Source organism: Cetorhinus maximus, chromosome 5, assembly GCF_964194155.1.
Source record: "Cetorhinus maximus chromosome 5, sCetMax3.hap1.1, whole genome shotgun sequence".
Lineage (NCBI taxonomy): Eukaryota > Metazoa > Chordata > Chondrichthyes > Lamniformes > Cetorhinidae > Cetorhinus > Cetorhinus maximus.
The window spans coordinates 169,737,128-169,763,504 of NC_135883.1; the positions used below are offsets into that span (position 1 = coordinate 169,737,128).

Consider the following 26,377-nt stretch of genomic DNA (forward strand, 5'->3'; position numbering starts at 1 on the left):
GGGCTTGTTCCCACTGGAGTTTAGAAGAGTGAAGGGTGATTTGATTGAGGTATACAAGATCCTGAAAGGCCTTGACAAGGTGGACATCAAAAGGATGTTTCCACTTGTGGGTGAGTCCAGAACTAGGGGGTGCTGTTTTAAAATTAGGTGTCGCCCTTTTAGGACAGAGATGAGGAGAATTTTTTTCTCTCAGAGCGTTGTGCGACTTTGGAACTCTCTGCCTCAGAAGGTGGTGGAGGTGGGGTCATTGAATATTTTTAAGGCAGAGGTAGATAGATTCTTGTTAGGCAAGGGAATTAAAGGTTATTGGGAATGTAGAAATCAAAATACAAGAGGATCAACTCCTGTTCCTATTTCTTACGCTCTCACTCACACACACACTCTCTCACACACACTCAATCACACACTTTCACTCACATACTCTCACTATCACTCACACTCACACTCACTCACACCCATCCCCTCATTGACACACAAACACACACATGCACACACACTCTCATTCATACACACGCACAGACACACACTCATTCACACAGGCACACATACACACACACTCTCATTCACATACACACACACACATTGCCATTCACACACACACAGTCATTCACACACACACTCACACTCACACACACAGACTCTCATACTCACACATCCACAGATACAGTCTCATTCATACACACACACTCTCATTCACACAGGCACACAACACACATACTCTCATTCACACACACACAATCTCATTCACACAGGCACATATACACACACACACACACATACACACACTTTCGTTCACACGCACACACACTTTCATTCACACGCACATGCACTTTTATTCAAACACACACACAGACACGCTCATGCAGACATATGCACACGCAACACTCTCAGAGACAGCAGCAGCCAATCTTTTCTCCCCCACAATGGCAGCCAATCTGTTCACGCTGGCTGGCCATCACTCCCCGCCCCTTGCCCAGCAAAAGCTCTGTTTTCGCCCAACAGACACTTTCCCCTCACATGGCTGTCACTTTCCCCGGTCTGAAGAAGAGTCATACGGACTTGAAACGTTAACTCTTTCTTTCTCTCAACAGATGCTGTTAGACCTGAGTTTTTCCAGCATTTTCTGTTTTTGTTTCAGATTACCATCATCCACAGTATTTTATTTTTATGACACTTTCCCATCGCCTAGCAAACAGTTTACAGGCATCAGGCAGGCAATTTCCCCTTGCCTGGCAGACACTTTCCCCTCGCCCAGCAGACACTTTCCCCTCGCCCAGCAGACACTTGCCCCTCGCCAGGCAGACACTTTCCCCTCACCCAGCCCACAATTTCCCCTCTCCCGGCAGACACTTTCCCCTCGCCAGGCAGGCACTTTCCCCTCACACAGCTGGAACGTTCTCCTCACCTGGCAGACACTTTACCCTCCCCAGGCAAACACTATTCCCTTGCCAGGCAGACAATTTCCCCTTGCCAGGCAGACAATTTCCCCTCACCAGGCAAACACTTTCCCCTCACTCGACTGTCACTTATCCTTCTCCAGGCTGACAATTTCCCCTCTCCAGGCAGACACTTTTCCCTCGCCCAGCAGATACTTTCCAATCTCCCGCCAGACACTTTCCCCTCTCCCGACTGGCACTTTCCCCTTTCCCGGCAGACACATTGCCCGGCAGACACTTTCCCCTCACCCGACTGTAACTTATCCGTCACCTGGCAGACACTTTCCCCTCTCCCGGCAAACGCTATTCCCTCATCTGGTTGACACTTTCCCCTCGCCTAGAAGACACTTTCCCCTCGCCAGGCAGACATTTTCCCCTCTCCCGACAGACACTTGCCACTTACCCAGCAGACACTTTCAACTCTACCGGCAGTGTCCCCTCGCCAGGGAGACACTTACCCCTCGCTAGGCAGACACTTTCCCCTCACCAGGCAGACAATTTCCCCTCACCAAGCAGACAGTTTCCCATCGCCAGGTAGACACGTTCCCCTCTCCCGGCAGACACATTGCCCGGCAGACACTTTCCCCTCACCCGACTGTAACTTATCCGTCACCTGGCAGACACTTTCCCCTCTCCCAGCAAACGCCATTCCCTCATCTGGTTGACACTTTCCCCTCGCCTAGAAGACACTTTCCCCTCGCCCAGAAGACACTTTCCCCTCTCCCGACAGACACTTGCCACTTACCCAGCAGACACTTTCAACTCTCCTGGCAGACAGTGTCCCCTCGCCCAGCAGGCACTTTCCCAGCGCCCAGCAGGCACTTTCCCCTCGCCCAGCAGGCATTTTCCCCTCGCCCAGAAGACAATTTCCCCTCTCCCGACACGCATTTTCCCCTCTCCCAGCAGACACTTTCCCTCGCCCAGCAGGCACTTTCCCAGCGCCCAGCAGGCACTTTCCCCTCACACAGCTGGCACGTTCTCCTCACCTGGCAGACACTTTACCCTCCCCAGGCAAACACTATTCCCTTGCCAGGCAGACAATTTCCCCTCACCGGACTGTCACTTATCCCTCACCCGGCAGACACTTTCCCCTCACTCGACTGTCACTTATCCCTCATGCGGCAGACACTTTCCCCTCACTCGATTGTCACTTATCCCCTCTCCCGGCAGGCACTTTCCCTTCTCCCAGCAGACACTTTCCCCTCTCCCTGCAGACATTTTCCCCTCTCCCGGCAGACACTTTCCCCTCGAACAGCAGACATTTTCCCCTCGCCAGGTAGACACCGACCCCTCACCCAGCCAACAATTTCCCTTCTCCCAAAAGACACTTTCCCCTTTCCCGGCAGACACTTTCCCTTCTCCCAGCAGACAATTTCCCCTCTCCCGCAAGATACTTTCCCCTCTCCCGGCAGACACATTGCCCGGCAGACAGTTTCCCCTCACCCGACTGTCACTTATCCCTCACACGGCAGACTCTTTCCCCTCGCCGGTCAGACACTTTCCCCTCTCCCGGCAGACACATTCCCCTCTCCTGGCAGACACTTTCCAATCTCCCGCCTGGCACTTTCCCCTCACTCGACTGTCACTTATCCTTCTCCCAGCAGTCACTTTCCCCTCTCCCGGCAGACACTATTCCCTCGCCCAGCAGACACTTTCCCCTCTCCTGGCAGACACTTTCCCTTCGCCCAGCAGACACTTTCCCCTCTCCCAGCAGACACTTTCCAATCTCCCGCCAGGCACTTTCCCCTCTACTGACAGACACTTTCCCCTCTCCCTGCAAACGCTATTCCCTCATCTGGTTGACACTTTCCCCTCACCTAGCAGACACTTTCCCCTCGCCAGGAAGACATTTTCCCCTCTCCCGGCAGACACTTTCCCCTTGCCAGGCAGGCACTTTCCCCTCTCCCGGCAGACAGTGTCCCCTCAACATGCAGCAACTTTCCCCTCTCCCGTCTGACATTTTCTCCTCGAACAGCAGGAACTCTCCACTTCCCCAGCAAACACTTTTCCCCTCTCCGGGCTGGCACTTTCCCCTCACCCAGCTGACACTTTACCCTCGCCCGGCAGAAAATTTCCTCTTGCCCAGCAGACACTTTCCCCTCTCCCGACTGTCACTTATCCCTCACCCGGCAGACACTTTCACCTCGCTCGGCAGACTCTATCCCCTCGCCAGGCAGACACATTCCCCTCTCCTGGCTGACAGTTTCCCCTCACCCAGCTGACACTTTCCACTCGCCATGCTGACACTTTCCCCTCACCTAGAAAACATTTTCCCCTCACCCGACTGTCACTTATCCCTCACCCGGCAGACACTTTCCCCCCACTCGACTGTCACTTATCCTTCTCCCAGCAGTCGCTTTCCCCTCTCCCGGCAGACACTATTCTCTCTCCAGGCAGACACTTTCCCCTCTCCAGGCAGACACTTTCCCCTCGCACAGCAGACACTTTCCCCTCTCCAGGCAGACACTTTCCCCTCGCACAGCAGACACTTTCCCCTCTCCCAGCTGGCACTTTCTCCTTTCCCGGCAGACAATTTCCCCTCTCCCGGCAGACAATTTCCCCTCACCAGGCTGACACTTTCCCCTCTCCCAGCAGACACTTTCCCCTCACTCGACTGTCACTTATCCTTCTCCCAGCAGACACTTTCCCCTCTCCCGGCAGGCACTATTCCCTCGCCCAGCAGACGCTTTCCTCTCGCCCAGCAGACACTTTCCCCTCTCCAGGCAGACACTTTCCCCTCGCAGAGCACACACATTCCCCTCGCCAGGTAGAATCCATCCTCTCACCCAGCCGACACTTTCCCTTCTCCCAGCTGGCACTTTCCCCTCTCCCGGCAGACAATTTCCCCTCTCCCGGCAGACAATTTCCCCTCGCCAGGCTGACACTTTCCCCTCTCCCTGCAGACACTTTCCCCTCACCCGACTGTCACTTATCCCTCACCCGGTAGACACTTTCCCCTCGTCTGGCAGACACTTTCCCCTCTGCAGGCAGGCAATTTCCCCTTGCCAGGCAGACAATTTCCCCTCATCCAGCAGACACTTTCCCCTTGCCAGGCAGACACTTTCCCCTTGCCAGGCAGACACTTTCCCCTCTCCCGGCAGACACTATTCCCTCGCCTGGAAAACACTATTCCCTCATCTGGCTGACACTTTCCCCTCGCCCAGCAGGGCACTTTCCCCTCACTCGCTGGACAGTTTCCCCTCGCTCGGTAGGCACTTTCCCCTTGCCCAGCAGACACTTTTCTCTCACCTAGCAGGCACTGTCCCCTTGCCTGGCAGACACTTGCTCCTTGTGGGCAGACATTTTCCAGTTAAAAGCAAAATAGTGCGTAATGCTGGAAATCTAGAACAAAAACAAAAATATCTGGAAAAACTCAGCAGGTCTGACAGCATCTGCGGCGAGGGATACAGTTGACGTTTCGAGTCCGTATGACCCTTCATCAGAACTAAACAATACAGAAACGGGATGAAATATAAGCTGGTAGAGTGGGGTGGGAGGGACCGGTAAAGCTCGATAGGGGGCCAGTGATAGGTGGAGATCAAGAAGAGATTGCCAAAGATGTCATAGACAAAAGGACAAAGGAGTGTTGACGGTGGGGATATTATCTAAAAGATGTGCTAATGGGGACGTTAAGGGTAACAAGCAGGACAAGCTACTGGCAGATGGCCCGAATGGGGGTGGGGTGGGGGGAAGGTAGTGAGATGGGTAAAAGGCAGAGATGAAACAATAGATCAAAATACATTTAAAAATAGGTGGGAAAAGAAAAATATATTTGTTAAAAAATTATAAATTATTGGAAAAAGGGGGATCGGAAAGGGGTTGGGGATGGAGGAGAGAGTTCATGATCTGAAATTGTTGAACTCAATATTAAGTCCAGAAGACTGTAAAGTGCCTAGTCAGAAGATGAGGTGCTATTCCTCCAGTTTGCATTGAGCTTCACTGGAACATTACAGCAGGCCTGTACAGTGGGCATGAGAACAGGTTGGTGTGTTGAAATGGCAAGTGACAGGGAGGTCTGGGTCATGCTTGCGGACAGACTGAAGGTGTTCCACAAAGCAGTCACCCAGTCTGCATTTGGTCTCTCCAATGTAGAGGAGACCACATTGGGGGCAGCGAATGCAGTAGACTAAATTGAGGGAAGTGCAACTGAAGCGCTGCTTCACTTGAAAGGAGCGTTTGGGCCCTTGGACGGTGAGGAGGGGGGGAAGTAAAGGGGCAGGTGTTGCACCTTCTGCGCTTGCATGGGAAGGTGCCATGGGAGGGGGTTGAGGTGTAGGGGGTGATGGAGGAGTGGACCAGGGTGTCCCAGAGGGAACGATCCCTGCGGAAAGCCGCCAGGGTGGTTGAAGGGAAGATGTGTTTGGTGGTGGCATCATGCTGGATTTGGCGGAAATGGCGGAGGATGATCCTTTGAATGCGGAGGCTGGTGGGGTGATAAGTGAGGACAAGGGGGACCCTATCATGGTTCTGAGAGGGAGAGGAAGCTGTGAGGGCGGATGCATGGGAGATAGGCCGGACACAGTTGAGGGCCCTGTCAACCACCGTGGGTGGAAAACCTCGGTTAAGGAAGAAGGAAGAAATGTCAGAGGAACTGTTTTGGAAAGTGGCATCATCAGAACAGATGCAATGGAGGTGAAGGAACAGAGAGAATTTCAGAATTTCTGATAGAACTGAGACATTTTCCGGTGCCTGCCAGACTATGCCTGGCAGCCACTTTCCTACTGCCTGCAGCCACTGTGACTCTTCTGCTCACCTTAAACAACATCACCACTAAGCTCGCGCCATATTTTCAGGCCTCAGGCTGAAGAAATCTGCTCCTACAATCAGGCACTGGTTCTCTCCCACATTTGCTGCTGATTGGCTCCCTAGTGATCCTAGCAACAGCAAACTATGGGGAGAAGTGGCCTGTGATTCGAAGAGTGGTTCTTTGAAGCGATGCCTGGCAGTCCGGGTGATAGCCCATGGAGCGCGTGTTGGACAAGCTTGATCTAGAAAGGCCAGAGCAGCAGACACATGGGAACACCACCACCTGGAAGTTCCCCTCCAAGCCACTCACCATCCTGACTTGGAAATATATTGCCATTCTTCGCTGTTGCTGGTTCAAAATCCTGGAACTCCCTTCCTAATAGCTCTGAGTGTGTACCTACACCACTTGTCTGCAGCAGTTCAAGAAGGCAGTTCACTAGCACCATCTCAAGGGCGAGTCAGGATGGGCAAGAAATTCTGGCCTAGCCAGCAACACCCACATCCCATGAATGAATAAAACAACATGGAGTATGAAAGCAAGGAACCTATGATAAACTTTTATGTAACACTGGTTTGACTTCAACTGAAGCATTTTGTCAAATTCTGGATACTACACTTCAGTGGGGATGTGAAAGCATTGAAAAAGAAAAGATTTATAAGAAGGGTTCTAGGTATGATGGACTTCAGTTTCATGGATAGGTTGGAGAAGCTGGAGAAAGAATGTTGAGGAGATTTGATAGAGGTGTTCAATATCTTGAGGGGCCTGAACAGAGTAGATAGGGAGAAAGTTTTCCCATTGGTGGAAGTGTTGAATACCAGAAAACATCAGTTTAAGGTGAATAGTGAAAGAGGCAAAGATGACATAAGGAAAATCATTTTTGCACAGTAAGTGGCTTGAATATAGAATGCACTGACTGAGTGTTTGGTGGAGGCAGATCCAATTGAGGCTTTCAAAAGAGAATTATGTAGTTTATATGGGTTTCAGCAAAGCCTTTGACAAGGCCCCACATGGGAGGCTTATAAAGAAGGCACATGGGATACAGGGTAATTTGATAAGGTGGATTCAAAGCTGGCTTAGTTGTAGGAGACAGAGGATGATGACAGAAGGATGCTTTAGTGACTGGAAGCCTGTGTCCAGTGGTGTACTACAGGGATCTGTGCTGGGTCCCCTATTATTCGTCATTTATGTAAACGACATGGATGACTACGTGGATGGTAGGATTAGTAAGTTTGCAGATGACACAAAGATTGGCCGGGTGGTTAACAGAGAGGTTGAGTCTCTTGGGTTACAGGAATATATAGACGGGATGGTCAAATGGGCAGATAAGTGGCAGATGGAATTTAACCCTGAAAAGTGTGAGGTGATATATTTTGGAAGGAGTAATTTGACAAGGAAGTATTCAATGAATGGCATGACACTAGGAAGTTCTGAGGAACAAAGGGACCTTGGCGTGTGTGTTCATAGATCTCTGAAGGCGGAGGGGCATGTTAGTGGGGTGGTGAAAAAGGCATATGGAACACTTGCCTTTATCAATCGAGGTATAGATTACAAAAGTAAGGAGGTCATGTTGGAGTTGTAAAGAACCTTGGTGAGGCCACAACTGGAGTACTGTGTGCAGTTCTGGTCACCACATTATAGGAAGGATGTGATTGCACTGGAGGAGGTGCAGAGGAGATTCACCAGGATGTTGCCTGGGATGAAACATTTAAGTTATGAAGAGAGGTTGGATAGACTTGGGTTGTTTTCGTTGGAGCAGAGAAGACTGAGGGGCGACCTGATCGAGGTGTACAAGCTTATGAGGTGCATGGACAGGGTGGATAGGTAGCAGCTGTTCCCCTTAGTTGAAGGGTCAGTCATGAGGGGACATAAATATAAGATGAGGGGCAGGAGGTTTAGGGGGATGTGAGAAAAAGCTTTTTTACCTAGAGGGTGGTGCCGGTCTGGAATGCGCTGCCCGGGAGGGTGGTGGAGGCGGGTTGCCTCACATCCTTTAAAAAGTACCTGGATGAGCACTTGGCACGTCATAACTTTCAAGGCTATGAGTCAAGTGCTGGTAAATGGGATTAGATAGGTAGGTCAGGTGTTTCTCATGTGTCGGTGCTGACCTGATGGGCCAAAGGGCCTCTTCTGCACTGTGTGATTCTGTGATTCTGTGAATTGAATAATTATCTGAAGAGAAAAGAAATCAGGACTATAGGGGAAAAGGCAGGCGTGTTGGACTAGCTGACTTGGTCTTGTTGAGAGCCGGCATGGGCACAATGGACCAAATGGCATCCTGCTGCCTCTGAACATTCTATGATTCTGTTACAGCCAGGATGAGCCTCCAGTTACGAGTGGTGCAGATTAACTTTAAGTGGTGCTGGTCTTCCATGAACTTGGATCCCTGCTGAGGATTATAGCCATTCACTAGTTCCTTTGGCACTGGGCAGAGCACTATTACGTAAATTAACATGTAGCATTAAGTTTGCATGCTGCCTACATCATAAGGAATGGGCCGGGGTTGACTGTACATCATAATGCCCACACCCACTTATCGCACCTTATCTGATGTTCCCTCTTGTGTGTTTACTGCCTGTCCTCTGATCCTATGATTATGGAAACACATAATTTACCACAGAAATAGACGATTCAGTTGAATTTGTCTATGCCAGCCTTCATGCTCTGTACAAGCCCCCTACCATCCGTGTTCCTCTACCCTCTAGCAAGATAGCCTTCCATTCCCTTCACCCTCATGTACTGATCATGAAGTCGCTGCAGAATTCCCAGTTTCGGACCTGCTCTTGTAGCTGCACTATTTATGCTCTTCCTCTATAGTTAGACATTAGTCATGAGTCATGTGTACTGTGTTCTCTGTCCAAAGGCAGGTCCTTGGCTCATTGTCTGCTGATGCTTCATCCTGAGCTGTTTTCTTGGCAGTTTTTATCAGTGGTGGTTTGCTATTGCCTTCCACTCACAGGAGCTGGATCCAAGTCTGCCTCAGCTGGAATGGGAATTGATCCCGTGCTGTTGGTGTTGTTTTGCCAGCCATCTAGCCAACTGAACTAACCAGACCCCCATATAGTTTGGCATATGTTCCCTTATCTATTCCAGTTTTTTTTTATGTTAAAAAGGTAAGTTGACATTGTTTATTCTCTAAGATAAAAGCAAAAAACTGCAGATGCTGGAAATCCAAAACAAAAATAAAAATACCTGGAAAAACTCAGCAGGTCTGGCAGCATCTGCGGAGAGGAACACAGTTAATGTTTCGAGTCTGTATGACTCTTCAACAGTTTACTTAGTTCTGTTGAAGAGCCATACGGACTCGAAACGTTAACTGTGTTCCTCTCCGCAGATGCTGCCAGACCTGCTGAGTTTTTCCAGGTATTTTTATTTTTGTTTTGTTTATTCTCTTGTCTGATACATTTTATAAGTTCATCTTCATGACATCCTCAGCACTTTTTATGAAAAAAGTGTTTACAACAGTATCAGTACCTTTGTCCACTGCCAGAGGATTCTGCTGGTGGCTACAAGCTTTGATATCGTGTCACTGATGGCAGGCATGAAATTCCTAGAAGATTGAAAGTATCCATTTCCAATAATTCCTAGCCAAAAGAGAGAAAAAAAATCCCAGTCTTGTTATTTTCATGAATAATTAGGTTTGACAATACGCAACCATGAACTTTGATTTTCTTCTTTAAATCAATAGAACAATGCCGTACTCTGAGAAACTCAGGTAATCCAGGAAAGTGGAAAATGACTACAACAAGGTTCAACATAATCCAACTTTTTTAAGGGAAAATACATACTTTTGTATTTTAATCCCTCTACTGAATAGGAGATTCTCCAGCAGGAAGTTCCATCAGAAGAAATGAGTGGAAGTCAGACTACCCTAAATCTCCCATTTGCTTTCTGAGAGATGATGAATAGAATTTTCTGCTGTTCACAACATATTCATGAGAATGCAATTCAAATTACTGCTTGTCATACTAACTTTCCCTGCTGTATTGCAGCCATCACTATTAATTTCTTACAAACATTAGCACCCCCTTGCTTTGCCATGCTTTGGTAACCTTTCTTAAAAACATGCTGTTTTCCCAGGTGAAGTCAACAATTATGAAAAATACTAAAAAGGACAAGAGACAAATTGCTCCATCAGCCTGTTCCATTCTAGGGTACAGTCTTTTTTTAAATTCTTTTACAGGACGTGGGTGTCGCTAGAAGGCCTACATTTTTATTGCCCATCCTTAATTGCCCTTGAGAAAATGGTGGTGAGCTGCCTTCTTGAACAACTGCAGTCCATGTGGTGTAGGTACACCCATAATGCTGTTTCGGAGGGAGTTCCAGGATTTTGGCAGAGCGACAGTGAAGGGATGGCTTATGGTTCCATTCAGAATGGTATGTAGGTTGGAGGGGAACTTGCAGATGGTGGTGTTCCCATGCATCTGCTGTCATTGTCCATCTAGATGGTAGCGGTCATGGGTTTGGAAGGTACTGTCTAAGGAGTCTTGTTGAGTTCCTGCACTGTATCTTGTAGATGGCACACACTGCTGCCACTGTGTGTTGGTGGTGGAGGGATTGGATGTTGGAGGTGGTGGATGGCGTGCCAATCAACTGGGCTGCTTTGTCCTGGACGATGTCAAGCTTCTTGAGTGTTGTTGGAGCTGCATTCATCCATGCAAGTGGAGAGTATTCCATCACACTCCTGACTCGTGACTTGTAGATAGTGGACAGGCTTTGGGGAGTCAGGGGGTGAGTTACTCGCCACAGGACTCCTAGCCTTGCTCTTGCAGCCACAGTATTTATATAGCTAGTCCAGTTCAGTTCCTGGTCAATGGTAACCCCCAGGATGTTGATAGTGATAGTAATGCCATTGAATGTCAAGGGGTGGTGGTTAGTGTAGTATTTGTGGCTTTCAGGATTTTTTTTTTCTTTATTCATCTATGGGATGTGGGTTTGGCTGGCTGGGTTAGCATTTATTGCTCATCCCTAGTTGCCCTTGAGAAGGTGATGGTGAGCTGCCTTCTTGAACCACTGCAGTCCATGTGGTGTAGGTACACCTACAGTGCTGTTAGGAAGGGAGTTCTGGAATTGTGATGGCACAGCAGTTGGTAAAGGCCAATATTTAAAATCCCAGAGGGAAACTTTAAACAACTGTCATAACTTATATTTTCAATTGGTATGTTGGAGATGCAACTCTGAATTCAGAAATGAACTCACCAAGCCTCCAGAGGTTTTTATAATCAAACTAAATAAAATATTTATTAATTTACAACACATACACATGTCTACAAATTAGTACTATCATAACTTTTTAACAAATTCCCAAATTAATATCCACTAAAGCAACAACAACCCATAGGTTTTAAGTAGCCACCAGACACCAAAATAAGGTTCCTTTCAATTTGTTTCTTCACAGACACAGTGGTAGGCTTACAGCTGCTTAGATCTTACATGCCCCTGCCCTGCACAAACAAACTCCTGTCAGGTTATACCTAGCCTTTCTCTTTGAATGTAAATTCTCATTGAATCACCAAGGCATTTGAACTCCACCTCTTCTAACAATAAAACTCTATTCAGAGTACCAATTTTATTCGTAATATAAACATTGCTTGGTGTCTTCTAGTTTGGTGCAAGATTTCACTCCTACTCTTTGAATGCTCTATTCAACAAAATGCAAACGTACCTCTACCTTACTGTTTACATCTCAAAACTAATATACATCAAAGCACCCAGGCTTGCTGGATTTAATACAATTAACACATACACAAACAGACTAAAGCTCTATTTAAAAAAAAAATAACTTTCAATAACATTACATGCATTAATATCTCTTCCTGACAAGGATTTTGACCCAGCAACAGTGAAGGAACGATGATATATTTCCAAGTCAGAATGGTGAGTTACTTGAAGGGGAATTTCCAGGTGGTAGTGTTCCAATCTATCTATTGCCCTTGTTCTTCTAGATGATAGTGGTCGTGGGTTTGGAAGGTGCTGCCTAAAGAGCCTTGATGAATTCCTGCAGTGCATCTTGTAGATGGTACACACTGCTGCTAATGTGCGTCGGTGGTGCAGGGAGTGAATGTTTGTGGAAGGGGTGCAAATCAAGTGGGATGCTTTGTCCTGGATGGTGTCAAGCTTCTTGAGTGTTGTTGGAGCTGCACTCATCCAGGCAAGCGGGGAGCATTCCATCACACTCCTGACTTGTGACTTGACTTGGGCCGGCTTTAGGGAGTCAGGAGGTGAGTTATTCGTCACAGGATTCCTAGCCTCTGACCTACTCCTGTAAGCACAGTATTTATATGGCTAATCCAGTTAAGTTTCTGGTCAATGGTAAACCCCAGGGTGTTGATAGTGGGTGATTCAGTGATAGCAATGCCATTGAATGTCAAGCGGCAATGGTTAGATTCTCTCATGTTGGAGATGGTCATTGTCTGGTGCTTGTCGGCCCAAGTCTGGATATTGCCCAGGTCTTGCTGCATTTGAACATGGACTGATTCAGTATCTGAGGAGACGTGAATGGTGCTGAACATTGTGCAATCATCACTGAACATCCCCACTTCTGACCTTATGACGAAGGAAAGGTCATTGATGAAACCGTTGAAGATGGTAGGACCTAGACACTACCCTGAGGAATTCCTGCAGTGATGCCCTGGAGCTGAGATGACTGACCTCCAACAAACACAACCATCTTTCTTTGTGCTAGGGATGGCTCCAACCAGTGGAGAGTTTTCCCTCTGATTCCGATTGACTCCAGTTTTGCTAGGGCACTTTGATGCCACACTCTGTCAAGTGAGGCCTTGATGCCAAAGGCAGTCACTCTCACTTCACCTTGGGAGTTGAGCTCTTTTGTCCATGTTTGAACCAAAGCTGTAATGAGGTCAGGAGCTGAGTAGCCTTGGCAGAACTTAAACTGGATGTCAGTGACCAGGTTATTGCTAAACAAGCGCCACTTGATAGTACTATTGATGACCGCTTCCATTACTTTACTGATGATCGCGAGTAAACTGATGAGGCCGTAATTGGCTGGGTTGGATTTGTCCTTCTTTTTGTGTACAGGACATACCTGGCCAATTTTCCACAAAGCCGGGGAAATGCCAGTGTTCTAGCTGTCCAGGAACAGCTTGGCTAGGGACACGGCAAGTTCTGGAGCACAAGTCTTCAGTACTATTGCCGGAATGTTGTCAGGGCCCATTGCTTTTGTACTATCCAGTGCCTTCAGCTATTTCTTGATACCACCTAGAGTGAATCGAATTGGCTGAAGACTGGCATCTATGTTGTTGGGGACCTCCGGAGGAGGCCAAGATAGATCATCCACTAGGCACTTCTGGCTGAAGATTGTAGCAAATGCTTCAGCCTTATCTTTTGCACTGATGTGCTGGGCTCCTCCAACATTGAGGATGGGGATATTTGTGGAGCCTCCTCCTCCAGTGGGTTTTTAATTGTCCACCACCATTCACGACTGGATATGGCAGGACTGCAGAGCTTAGTGGTTGGTTGTGGAATCGCTTAGCTCGGTCTACCGCTTGCTGCTTATACTGATTGGCGCTCTTGTGGTGAGCAAGATGATGCTACTCGATGACGATTATCAGCTGAAGTAAACCTCAATTTCAAAAAAGCATTGGAAATAGTACTTGTGATGTAAAACGCCGAATGGGATGTGTAGGCTATACAAGGTGCCAAGAATGGTGCTGCTTTGCAGTTGGGGTGAGAACGGACAGCCAGGTGTGGCGCGAAAAGCTGTAAAGCGGGAGACATTCCCCGCTAACCAAAAATTTAAAATAAATACAAGAAACAGCTCAGCAGTAAATCTTAAAATGAATTGTTACTGATGTGGAAGCAATCATACTCCTGAAATTTACCGTTTTAAAGAGGTGGAGTGCTATTTTTGCCATAAAAGATGGCACATACTGAAGCATTGTAAAGCAAGATTGAGACAGACTCCCGGGCAGCAAACTAAGTTAATCAAAGTAGATAATACGGAAGAATCAGAAACCACCAATTCAGGTATTTACTCCCTATTTAATGTAAAAGTTGGGAAGACAGAGCCAATCACTGCTCCTCTGCAGGTAAATGGAAAACTTTTAATGATGGAAGTGAACACTGGTGATTCAACCACTGTAGTGGGAGAGCACACCTTCAAATATTTAAACAAGGGTACTCAACAATTGAATTTGGAGCAGACTTCAGCCAAATTGAACACTTATACTGCTGAAGCTATCCAAGTGAAGGGTATTACCACTTTACCTACTTATTATAAGCACCAAACAGCACAACTCCCATTGATGGTAGTAGAAGGCGAAAGACCAAGCCTTTTAGGTCGTGATTGGTTGAAAGAAACCATCAGTCATTCAGTCAGTCTGAAATTTTCCAGCTACAAGTAGGAGGACTGCCAGAGCTGCTAAAGAAATTTGATAAGGTTTTTCGAGACAAACTGGGAAGCATCAAAGGCCTACAGGCTAAGATCTACGTTGACTCAGAAGCAACTCCTCATTTCTTTAAAGCAAGGCCGGTGCCATATGCTCTGAGAGAGAAGGTTGACACCGAATTGAACCGTTCAGAGAGGCCATTCAGGGGGTGATACAACTGGTTCAATTCTCAGAGTGGGCAACCTCTATAGTCCCTGTTATTAAACCGGATCAGACCATCCGGATCTGTGGGGACTATAAGCTAACAGTAAACAAAGCTGCCAAGTTGGATAAGTGCCTTTGCCCAAGATTGAAGACCTCTATGCTAAATTAGCAGGAGGAACAATTTATACTAAACTAGATATGAGCCAATCGAATCAGCAGCTGGGACTGGGTGATACCTCCAGAGAGTTTGTGACCATAAGAACCCACAAAGGGTTACATCAACACACATTTCTGCCCTTCAGTGTTTCTTCAGCCTGTGTAATTTTCCAGAGGACAATGGAGAATTTGTTACACCTTCTACTTCCCTTAAGTCATGTCTACCTGGACGACATCCTAACAACGGAGTTCACGGAAGCTGAACACCTGGCTAATTTGGAAGAAGTCTTGAAACAATATTTGGAGGCAGGGATAAGCTTTAAAAAAGTGCCACTTTCAGGCAAGCAAAGCCGTTTATTTGGGCCACCGGGTGGATGCACAAGGCTTACATCCAGAAGAAGAAAAAGTTAAAGCTATTAAAGAGGCACACTCGTCTAAAAATGTCTCTGAATGCAAGTCATTCTTAGGTAAGGTTAATTATATGGTTCATTCCTACCCAACTTATCAATGGTCCTAGCCCCTCTACACTCATTTATTTTTATTTATTCATGGGATGTGGACTTAACTGGCTGGGCCTGCACTTATTGCCCATCCTTAATTGCCCTTAAGAAGGTGGTAATGAGCTGCCTTCTTGAACCGCTACAGTCCGTGTGGCGTAGATACACCCACAGTGCTGTTAGGGAGGGAGTTCCAGGATTTTGACCAGTGACAGTGAAGGAACTGCGATATATTTCCAAGTCAGGATGTTGAGTGACTTGGAGGGAAACTTCCAGTTGGTGGCGTTCCCATCTATCTGCTGCCCTTGTCCTTCTAGGTTGTAGTGGTTGTGAGTTTGGAAGGTGCTGTCTAAGGAGCCTCGGTGAATTCCTGCAGTGCACCTGGTAGATGGTACACACTGCTGCTACTGTGCGTCGGTGCAGCCAATGTTGAGAACTTCCAGGGCCACTTCCTCTATATACCACTGTGCTGCCACCTTTCCTGCTGATCGGACAAGGCATCCCCAGATATGACGATGGAGAAGTCTGGGACTGACTGTAAGAAATTACCTGGTGAGTACGATTATGTCAGGCTATTCTTTGACTAATCGGTGGGATAGCTCTCCCAAGTTTTACATAAGTTCCCGGTTGTTAGTGAGGAGGTCTTTGCAAGATCAATAGGGCAGGGTGTGCCTTTGTCATTTCCGATGCCTAGGTCTATGCCGTGTGGTCTATCCATAGAACCATAGAACACTACAGCACAGAAAACAGGCCATTCGGCCCTTCTAGTCTGTGCCGAAATATTATTCCGCTAGTCCCATTGACCTGCACCTTGTCCATAACCCTCCAGACCTCTCCCATCCATGTATCTATCCAGTTTTATTCTTATTTGACTTGTCTCTAACTATTTAATGCAACTGACTTGCATGGTCATTTAAGAGGGCATTTAAGAGTCAGCCACATTGCTGTGGGTCTGGAGTCACAAGGACAAGACTGGATAAGAATGGCACATTTCCTCCCCAGACAGACATTAAGCCATGCTGTAAATCAGCTGAAATGTTAACCAGAGTTTCATGAGTAATTTCATGATCATTATTAATGAGGCTAGCGTTTTATTCCAGATTGATTAATTAATTGAATTTAAATTCCCCCAACTGCCGTGGTGGGACTTGAACTCATGGCCAGAATATAACACGCGTCGGGGGGTGCACGCCAGACCCAACCGAGCATAAAATGATGCGCGATGATGTTGGTCGAGTGTCCTGACGTCATTGCGCATTCACACGATATTTCGGTCGGTGGGTGCACGCGGGAGTCGGCAGTGCACCTGCTGGCAATTAAGAGGCCTATTAAGGCCATTAAAGTTATAACTGAAATAAATTTTTCACTGCCCGCCCAATCTAACGGTTGGAAGGCAGGCAAAAAAGCCAAGTGGCCTTTGCATTTTTTATCAAACCTCATCCCACAGGTGGGATGAGGTTTCCAACAACAAATAAAAAATGTAAATATTTTATTAAGAACATGTCCCTGCTCATGTGACAGAGTCACATGAGGGGATATATTTTTTAAACAATTTAAAATACTTTATTTTTATTTTTTCATCACCCTGGGGCAGCTCTGTGCCTCAGGGAGCTTTTCCAGCACATACCCGTGTGCATGCGTGAACTTGTAGGCTTGCCCTCCTCCCCTGCAGCGTGTGTTTCACACTGAGTGGGCCTTAATTGGCCTGCCAGCATGAAATCGCAGTCCGGCCCCATTTGAGGGCGGCAGTTGGCTTCCTGGCCACTCCCGCCCAACCCCGCCGAGCCCACAGGATGAGGAAAAAATCCTGGCCCATGCCTTTGATGTATTGTCCAGGCCTCTGGATTACTTGTCCATAAACATTACCACTATGTTACCATCCAGCCTTCCATGTTTGACACCAATGTTGCATTGAATATAGTGTCTCAGCTGAATACAAATCTGGAATGTGATTTTATTTTTCATAGATATTCATCTTTAAATGAAGATTCCAGCTTTCTGAATGCAACCTTTCCAGTAAGGACTGTTCCATTTCAACGAGAAGGCTACACCGATCATAAGTGCGGTATCATCAGTTACTTAACTCTTTTGTGCCTAAACAGTTGATCTACTTGTTTATTTGCACAAATTGAATGCATTAATATTCAAACCAATAGCAATTTTGTAACAGAGAGAAAATGGGTGGCAAGCAAATGTTAAATTTAACTGCAAACTCAATGCAACTAGGAATTAATAAATGCTTACCATGGACATTAGGTTCAATATCAACTGTAATTTTTAGCTAAAGTAACAATTAATAAAATGTAGTATGGATATAATTAATGGGATTGCCAGATATTTAACTGTATTTGTTGCAGTTTTGACCCATTTGCAGATGAAACTTTGTTCGGAATTACAATTAGCACCCCAGAATATTTATAAGACCAGTATGATGTACAGGAAGATAATAGCAGTATTTACTCCAAAACTGGAATATTGGTTAGAAAAAATTGAGAGCTGACTCTTACCAAAGATTTTGTCAATTGAAGCATTGGTAGGTAGTGTACAGTTGAAGACTGTGAAGTGCCTCTTTAAACGTTGTGGAATATCATTGCGCCCTCCCCCTGGATGGATCATTGCAGCCATTAATTGTACATCAACAATTTTAGTAAAGGTTCCTGGTTTATCCAAGTTGTACATTCCATGCATTTCGATCATCTGACGAACTATTTCATTAGTAATCTGCAAGACAGAAATCAAAACAATTGTTATTGCTTAAATTTTAGCTGTTTGCTTAACACAAGATGGGGGAGGCGGTGGTGTAGTGGCATTGTCACTGGACTAGTAATCCAGACACCCAGGGTAATGCTCTCGGAGCTGGTGAAATTTGAATTCAATAAAAATCTGAAGTCAAAATTCTAATGGTGACCATGAAACCATTGTCAATTATTGTAAAAACCCATCTGGTTCCCCTTTAGGGAAGGAAGTCTGCCGTTCTTACCTGGTCTGGCCAACATGTGACTCCACACCCACAGCTATGTGGTTAACTCTTAACTGCCCTCTGAAATGGTTTAGCAAGCCACTCAGTTGTATTAACCCGCTAAAAAGGAATGTGACCAGACAGACCACCCGGCATCGATCTAGGCACTGGAAATGACAATAGGCGCTGTGGGCCATCAGCAGCAGCAGAATTGTACTCAAACACAATCTGTAACCTCATGGACTGGCATATCCCCTACTCTACCATTACCACCAAGCCAGGGGATCAACTCTGGTTCAGTGCAGATTGCAGGGGGGCGTGCCAGGGGCAGTACCAGGTATACCTAAAAATGAGGTGCCAACCTGGTGAAGCTACAACTCAGGACTACTTGCATGCCAAACAGCATAAGCAGCAACTGATAGAGCTAAGCGATTCCATAACCAACGGATCAGACCTAAGCTCTGCAGTCCTGCCACATCCAGTCATGAATGGTGGTGGACAATTAAACAATTCACTGGAAGTAACATCTCACTGGAAGCAGAGACTCCACAAATATCCCCATCCTCAATGATGGAGGAGCCCAGCACATCAGAACAAACGATAAGGCTGAAGCATTCATAACAATCTTCAGCCAGAAGTGCCGAGTGTACGATTCATCTCGGCCACCTCTGGAGGTCCCAGGAGACTTGTGCTTCAAAATTCGCCACGCCCCTAGCCAAGCTGTTCCAGTACAGCTACAACATTGGCATCTACCCAACAATGTAGAAAATTGCCCAGGTATGTACTGTACACAAAAAACAGGACAAATCCAATACAATGAATTACTGCCCCATCAAGAGTCAATGGGAATCAGAGGGAAACTTTCTGCTTGTTGAAGTCATACCTAGCACAAAGGAAATTGGTTGTGGTTGTTGGAGGTCAATCATCTCAGCTGCAGGACATCACTGCAGGAGTTCCTCAGGGTAGTGTCCTAGGCCCAACCATCTTCAACTGCTTCTTCAATGACTTTCCTTCCATTATAAGGTCAGAAATGGGGATGTTCGCTGATGATTGCACAATGTTCAACACCAATCACAATTCCTCAGATCCTGAAGCAGTCCATGTACAAATTGCAGCAACACCTGGACAATATGGCAAGTATCATTCGTGTCACACAAGTGTCAGGCAATGACCATCTCCAACAAAAGATAATCTGTCACCCCTTGACATTCAATGCCATTAGTATCGCTGAATCCCCCACAATCAACTTCCTGGGGGTTACCATTGACCAGAAAGGAACTGGACTAGCCAAATAAATACTGTGGCTACAAGAGCAGGTCAGAGGCTAGGAATCCTGTGGCGTGTAACTCACCTCCAGACTCCGCAAAGCCTGTCCGCCATCTACAAGGCACAAGTCAGGAGTGCGATGGAATACTTTCCACTTACCAGGATGAGTGCAGCTCCCACAATGCTCAAGAAGCTTGACACTATCCAGGACAAAGCAGATGGCTGGATTGACACCCCATCCACAACATTCTCTCCCTCCACCACTGAAGCACAGTTGCAACTGTGTGCACCACCTACAAGATGCACTGTTGGAACTCACCAAGGACTTTTAGACATCTTCCAAACCCACGACCACTACCATTTAGAAGGACAAGTGCAGCAGACACATGGGAACACCAACACCTGGAACTTACCCTCCAAGCCTGTCACCATCCTGACTTGAAAATATATTGTTGTTCCTTCACTGTTGCTGGGTCATGTCCTGGAACATCCTCTCTAATAGCACTGTAGGTGGATCTACACCACATGAACTCCACTGGTTCAAGAAGGCAGCTCACCACCACCTTCTCAAGCTCAATTAAAGATGAGCAATAAATGCTGGCCTAGCCAGTGATGCTGACATCACACGACTGAACAATAAAAAATGACAAACTTGGAGCGGTGAGGCTGTTCTGCTCCTCTTAGTTCATGCATTCATAAAAAAATAGTCCCTCTGTCACAGTATACAGAATGATTCCACGGTCTCCACGGCCTATTTTGAAGATATACACATTCGCTCACTGCAACCAATACTCATCAAAGTGCCACAACGTTATCTTAGCCAGGCTTTCCCTGCAGCCGCTGAGATGTAGCATCCTGCAGCTGAGCCCTCATGGATGCTAGCATCAGAAGTCACTACCCAAGAGAATTTGAAAAGTCCCTACATTAGGAACAGCAACCTTCCATCAGCTTTTCTGAAACCATTGGGCGAGGACCCCAGAGGAATAGTCAGGTTAGTAAACTTCGAAAGCTCTATGAGAAATGAATTAATTTTTCATTCAGTGATCACCTTTGTCACATTTGGCACTTTTTATGCTTTGTGACTGAAAGCAGAATCTGAGTTTGAATTTTCAGCATGTAATTGATATTTGAAGATTGCAGTAGTCTGTCACAGTGTGAAGGACTTGTGGCTGCTGTCTGGATACCTTGCGCAAACTTACAACATCTTGTTTCTATGATCGGACACTAGCTGGATATTAACAGAGTGATAGGCTTTTTATATACGAAAGTTACAGACTTGTGTTCCAGTAACCTGGTAGCAAGTCTAGTAACATGTGTGGTCAATGACCTCCTGGATGTGAGGAAAGCCAACTATGCACATCCCTGAGTCTTTCATTTTAACTATGAGGTCAATGGAGAAGGAGATTAATGCTCAGCCTGAGCAAAGAGAATGTTGATCATTTTAATGCACCTGTGGACTGCAAATTGAATGCAACCAGCATTCTATATAGCAGCGTATAAGGAACCAGTGACAAAGAGGTTAAGGTCTTTCACAGCCACTGGCAAAGCATGAAACCCTGATCCAACAGGCGGCTATTTCTTGCTTCATGAAAAAAAAATTCTGGATGGCATCACCAAGAGCAAATACAACAGAGCCAGAGAAACTCTAATATATGCAAATATCACCAAGGTTGGAAGTTTACTCAAGGTCAGTAAAACATCTCTGTGACAGATGGAAGTCCATGCCCAGCTGAGATAAGGCCAATGGATAAATCTAGGCTGAAGTATTAAAGTTAAAGTATTTTACCTGATCTCCCCACTCATTGATAACTGGCATGTTGATATCATCAACAAATATTGTCATTTTCCGTCCACTTGGAGGTCCATATGTACTCCCTACACGTTTTTCTACGTAGCTTTCAACAGTTCTCTGAAATGATAACATATATATTTAAATTAAGAAATTGCTCTGCATTATTATTATATTACAGTTATCTGGAAGTGTTGCTTTGAATTTGTGTCTGCTTTACAATCCTGATAAAATATCAAATTATGAATAACTTGAAAGTGCTATCTCATAGTACATTGTGTGCACTCTAACTAACTGGATATGTCTTGCCATTCCTTCGGTTGTTACTGTGCAGTGTCCTGTGGTTCCCTGTCCAGCACTGTTATGGAGGTGTTGACACCTTTGGGATTAAGTTCAGAGGTCCTTCTCAGGGAAACTAGGGATGAGCAATGAATGTAAGATTGTCAGTGTTGCCAGTATTTCAAGGACTAAAGCTATCAGGGCAAGCATATGTTTTAATTGGTTAATGCTATGTTAAACTATTGCTCTCAACCTTGTTTAGTCAAGTTGAGATAAGAATGTACTGTTAACAACAGCAACTTATATCTGTAAAGCGCCTTTAATGTAAGGAAACATTCCAAGGCGATGCTATGCACAGGTATGAGGAGTAAACTGTCGTTAAAGAGAGAAAAGAACTTGAATTTATATAGCAGCTTTCATGACCTTAGGACATCCCAAAGCACTTTGCAGCCAATGAAGTAGGTTTTGGAGAGTAATCACTATTCCAATGTAGGGAATGCAGCAATTTACAGCAGCAAGCTCCCGTATTGTGATAATGATCTGAACAATCTTTTTTCAGTTACATTGATTGACGGATAACAATTTGCCAGGACGATTAAAGATTAAATTGTTTTACTGGAGCAGTTGTAGAATGATCAGACACTACCTAGATATTAACAGAGTTGCAGACTTTCTATATATAAAAGCTGCCGACTAGTGTACTAGCACCCTGGTGGCAACACGTGTAGTCAATGGCATCCTGGATATGAGGAAAGCCGACTATGCACATCCCTGAGTTCTTTCATGTTGACTGTGAGGCCAATAGAGAAGGAGATTCTTGTGAAAGTAGGGGTTTCTTTCAATCCACTCCAAAGAGTTCATCCCTGCCTCCTTACAAGCAGCAGCTCTAAGTGCACTACTCCCCTCTTTCATTGTCTTCCCCACCCCTAAACTGTAGGAGGAAATTCTCATCAACCTTCTTCCCATGCCATTCACCCATACCACAACTCTCCTCGGGCTCTGCCAGTCAGTCAAAAATCTGAATTTCCGTACAAGTGCTTGCTATCCACCTGATTACATTAGTAGCACAGCTTTGACAGAAATATAGCTCATTAACGTTGGATGTACTTTCCACTAAATGCCCTCCCAAACTGTGTGGTGGCACTGCCATACCTATATTGCTCCTCCTGCTCTTCTGATACCTTCCCTCTTTTGAGCATCTGACATTGTTCCACCTCTTTCACCTATCATTTTAAATCCATTATTCCTTAACAATTCAAGCAGCACATGTTTCTGCTGGAGATAGCATATCCTTCTCATTTAACTCCTTCACCTTCTGCACCCTATGTTACACTCTCATGCTCCATGATTTCAATCTACACCTCATCCACCTGGTAATCTTTCCTCTCATTTCACTCTGTTGTCTCTCAACCTTTCCCTGGATATACACTTCCCCATCCGTATTCCCCATCCATACCCTTTATTCACTAATATCGGGAAACTGCTGCCAAAGTTGAGAGAGCTTTCTCAAAGAATGGTCAAGCAATGTCTTAACTAAAAACAGAAAGTGCTGGAAAAGCTCAGCATGTCTGGCAGCATTTGTGGAGATTGAGCCCTTCCCCTCTTTGACACTGAATGATCTATGCTTAGCAAAGGACTCAGTTTTATCCACTTACTGCCTCAGTGATTGTCAAGCTCGACACAACATTGAGCCCTTCCCCCTTCACCTCTGTGCTCACTTCTGACCATTGGACCTTTTCACCCATCTCCAATATTTTCCCTTCATCTGGACCCCTCCCTCTGGCCCCTTATCCATGCTTGATCCTTTCATTGAGGATTATCAGTGTGACATAATCCATTTTAATTTCTCTGTTCTTCTCACGCACTCTAACCTTTTTTTTATTATTCAATCATGGGATAATAACATTTATTGCCCATGAGAACTTAGTGGCTTACTAGGCTATTGCTATGGGTCTAGAGTCACTTGTAAGCCAGACCAGATAAGGACAACAGATTGCCTTCCCTAAAGGGCATTAGTGAACCAGCTGGGTTTTTATGACAATCAACAATGGTTTCATGGTCATCATTAGACTTTTAATTCCAGATTCTTTTACTGAATTCAAATTTCACCATCTCCCTTGGTGAGATTCAAACCCAGGCCCCCAGAGTATTACCCTGGGTATCTGGATTACTAGTCTAGTGACAATACCATTATGCCACCGCTTCCCCTCCACCTCTTGACTCCCTCTGAACTTCCTGCACTCTGTTCTCTCAGGTCTAACCCTGACATTGTTATCAAACTTGCTGACAATGGTGATGCTGTTATTGGCTGGCACACCAACCTCCGGAGGAGGTTGGGCACCGACTCTTAAAAATTTCTTCAGACTTCCACTGGACCTTGGCCCCACCACTAAGCATCAAGCCATTATTTTCAGGACTGCCACTGACCTCATTTCCTTTGGAGATCTTCCCTCCACAGCTTGCCCTAACCGTAGCCCCCAAACTCAAAAAACCCACTTCTACCTCCTTCCCAAAATGCGCAAACAGGGTTGTCCTGGAAGACCAATCGTTTCAACCTGTTTGTGCCCCATTGAACTTATTTTGTCCTATATTGGCTCTATTTTTTTCTCCTTGTCCAGTTTCTTTTCACTTACATCCATAAATCTTCTGACACCTTCTGTCATTTCAACAATTTCCAGTTTCTCGACCCTAACCGCCTTCTCTTCAATATGGACATCCAGTCCCTCTCCACCTCCACCCCCCAACATGTCTGAGGACACTCTGCTTCTTCCTTGAACAGGGACCCTAACAGTCCCCACCCACCATCACCCTCGTCTACCTGAATGAACTTGTTCTCACATTGAATAATTTCTCCTTTAACTTGTCTCACTTCCATCAAATGAATGGTGTTGCTATGGTCACCCACGTGGGCCCTAGTTATTCCTGCATTTTTGTGGGGTATGTGGAAATTCCATGTTCCACTTCTACTCAGGCCCCCTCCCAAAACTCTTTATCTGGTATATCGATGCCTGTATCAGTGCGACTTCCTGCTCTCACGTGATACTGGAAAAACCGGTCCATTGTGCTTCCAATTTCCATCCTTCTCTCACCTTCACATGGCCCATCTCTGACCTTCCCTTCCTTGACTTCCCTGTCTCCATATCTAGGGAGAGGCTGTCTATTACTATTCATTAGAAGCCCACCAACTCAGTTCCAAAAAAGAGTCATTCAAATTGAAAAGTTAGCTGCTTTTCTCTCTTCACAGGTGCTATCAGACCTACATTTCCAGTGTTTTCAGTTTTTATTCAAGATTTCCAGCATCTGAAGTATTTCGCTTTTATTTAGCAAGCAATGAATTAATATCGTCATACCCACAGAATTAGCATAACTATGAGCCAAAGCCCTGGTCTCCTTCATCACCATTCTTGCGTATATCCTGCCTCACCAGCTGGACAGAAACATCGGGGGTACAAGGCTATACAGTTGGGCAGTGAGCCTGGAAGACTTTAGGTTAAATTTGGAGAAGAAAACCCAATTCTGATAACTACCTATCATCCTCAGTCAGCTCATAAACCAGTATTTTTCCATGTTGAACACCACTTGAAGGAAGCCCTCCAAGATTAGCAAATGTGCAGGATATACTCTGGTCCATTACCAAGAGTTCTTTAGTAGTACCACCTGACCACATTGGCTGAGTCCTGAAGGTCAGAGCTGCGATAAAACCAACATGAGGGAACAAAGTATGTTTTTTCTCATTCATTCACAGGATATGGCTGGGCCAGCATTTATTGCCCATACCTAATTGCCCTTGAGAAGGTGGTGGTGAGCTGCCTTCTTGAACCGCTGCAGTCCATGTGGTGTAGGTACACCCACAGTGCTGTAATGAGAGGAACCTCTAGGATTTTGACTCAGCGACAGTGAAGGAATGGTGATATATTTGCAAGTCAGGATGGTGAGTGACTTGGAGGGGACCTTCCAGGTGGTGGTGTTCCCATCTATCTGCTGCCCTTGTCCATCTAGGTGGGAGTGGTTGTGGGTTTGGAATGTGCTGTCTAAGGAGCCTTGGTGAATTCCTGCAGTGCATCTTGTACATGTTACGCACTGCTGCTACTGTGCATCAGTGGTGGAGGGAGTGAATGCTTGTGGATGTGGTGCCAATCAAACGGATTGCTTTGTCCTGAGTGATGTCCAGCTTCTTCAGTATTATAGGAGCTGCTCTCATCAGGGCAAGTGAGGAGTATTCCATCACATTCCTGACTTGTGCCTTGTAGGTCGTGGACAGGTTTTGGGGAGTCAGGAGGCGAGTTACTCGTCACAGGATTCCTAGCCTCTGACCTGCTCTCATAGCCACAGTATTTATATGGTTAGTCCAGTTCAGTTTCTGGTCAATGGTTACCCCAGGATGTTGATAGTGGGGGATTCAGTGAGGAGATGGTCATTGCCTGACACTTGTTTGGCGCGAATGTTACTTGCCACTTGTCAGTCCAAGCCTGGATACTGTCCAGGTCTTGCTATATTTGGACATGGAATGCTTCAGTATCTGAGGAGTCGTGAGTGGTGCTGAACATTATGCAATCATCAGCGAACATCCCCACTTCTGGCCTTATAATGGAAGGAAGATCATTGATGAAACAGCTGAAGATGGTTGGGCCTAGGACACTACCCTGAGGAACTCCTGCAGTGATGTCCTGGAGCTGAGATGACTGACCTCCAACAACCA

At 46.0% G+C, this 26,377-nt stretch overlaps 1 protein-coding gene across 1 annotated transcript in view; it reads right to left on the minus strand.

Annotated features, from left to right (window-relative positions):
* LOC144681152 (dynein axonemal heavy chain 8-like) overlaps positions 1–26,377 on the minus strand; it is a 1,929,890-nt gene that overhangs the window by 583,839 nt on the left and 1,319,674 nt on the right. The window contains exons 53-55 of the mRNA XM_078542879.1: positions 21,397–21,519; positions 17,893–18,106; positions 9,655–9,764 (exon numbers count right to left, since the gene is read on the minus strand). Of these exons, the coding sequence (XP_078399005.1) occupies positions 9,655–9,764; positions 17,893–18,106; positions 21,397–21,519 (447 nt within the window). The remainder of the gene's footprint in view (positions 1–9,654; positions 9,765–17,892; positions 18,107–21,396; positions 21,520–26,377) is intronic.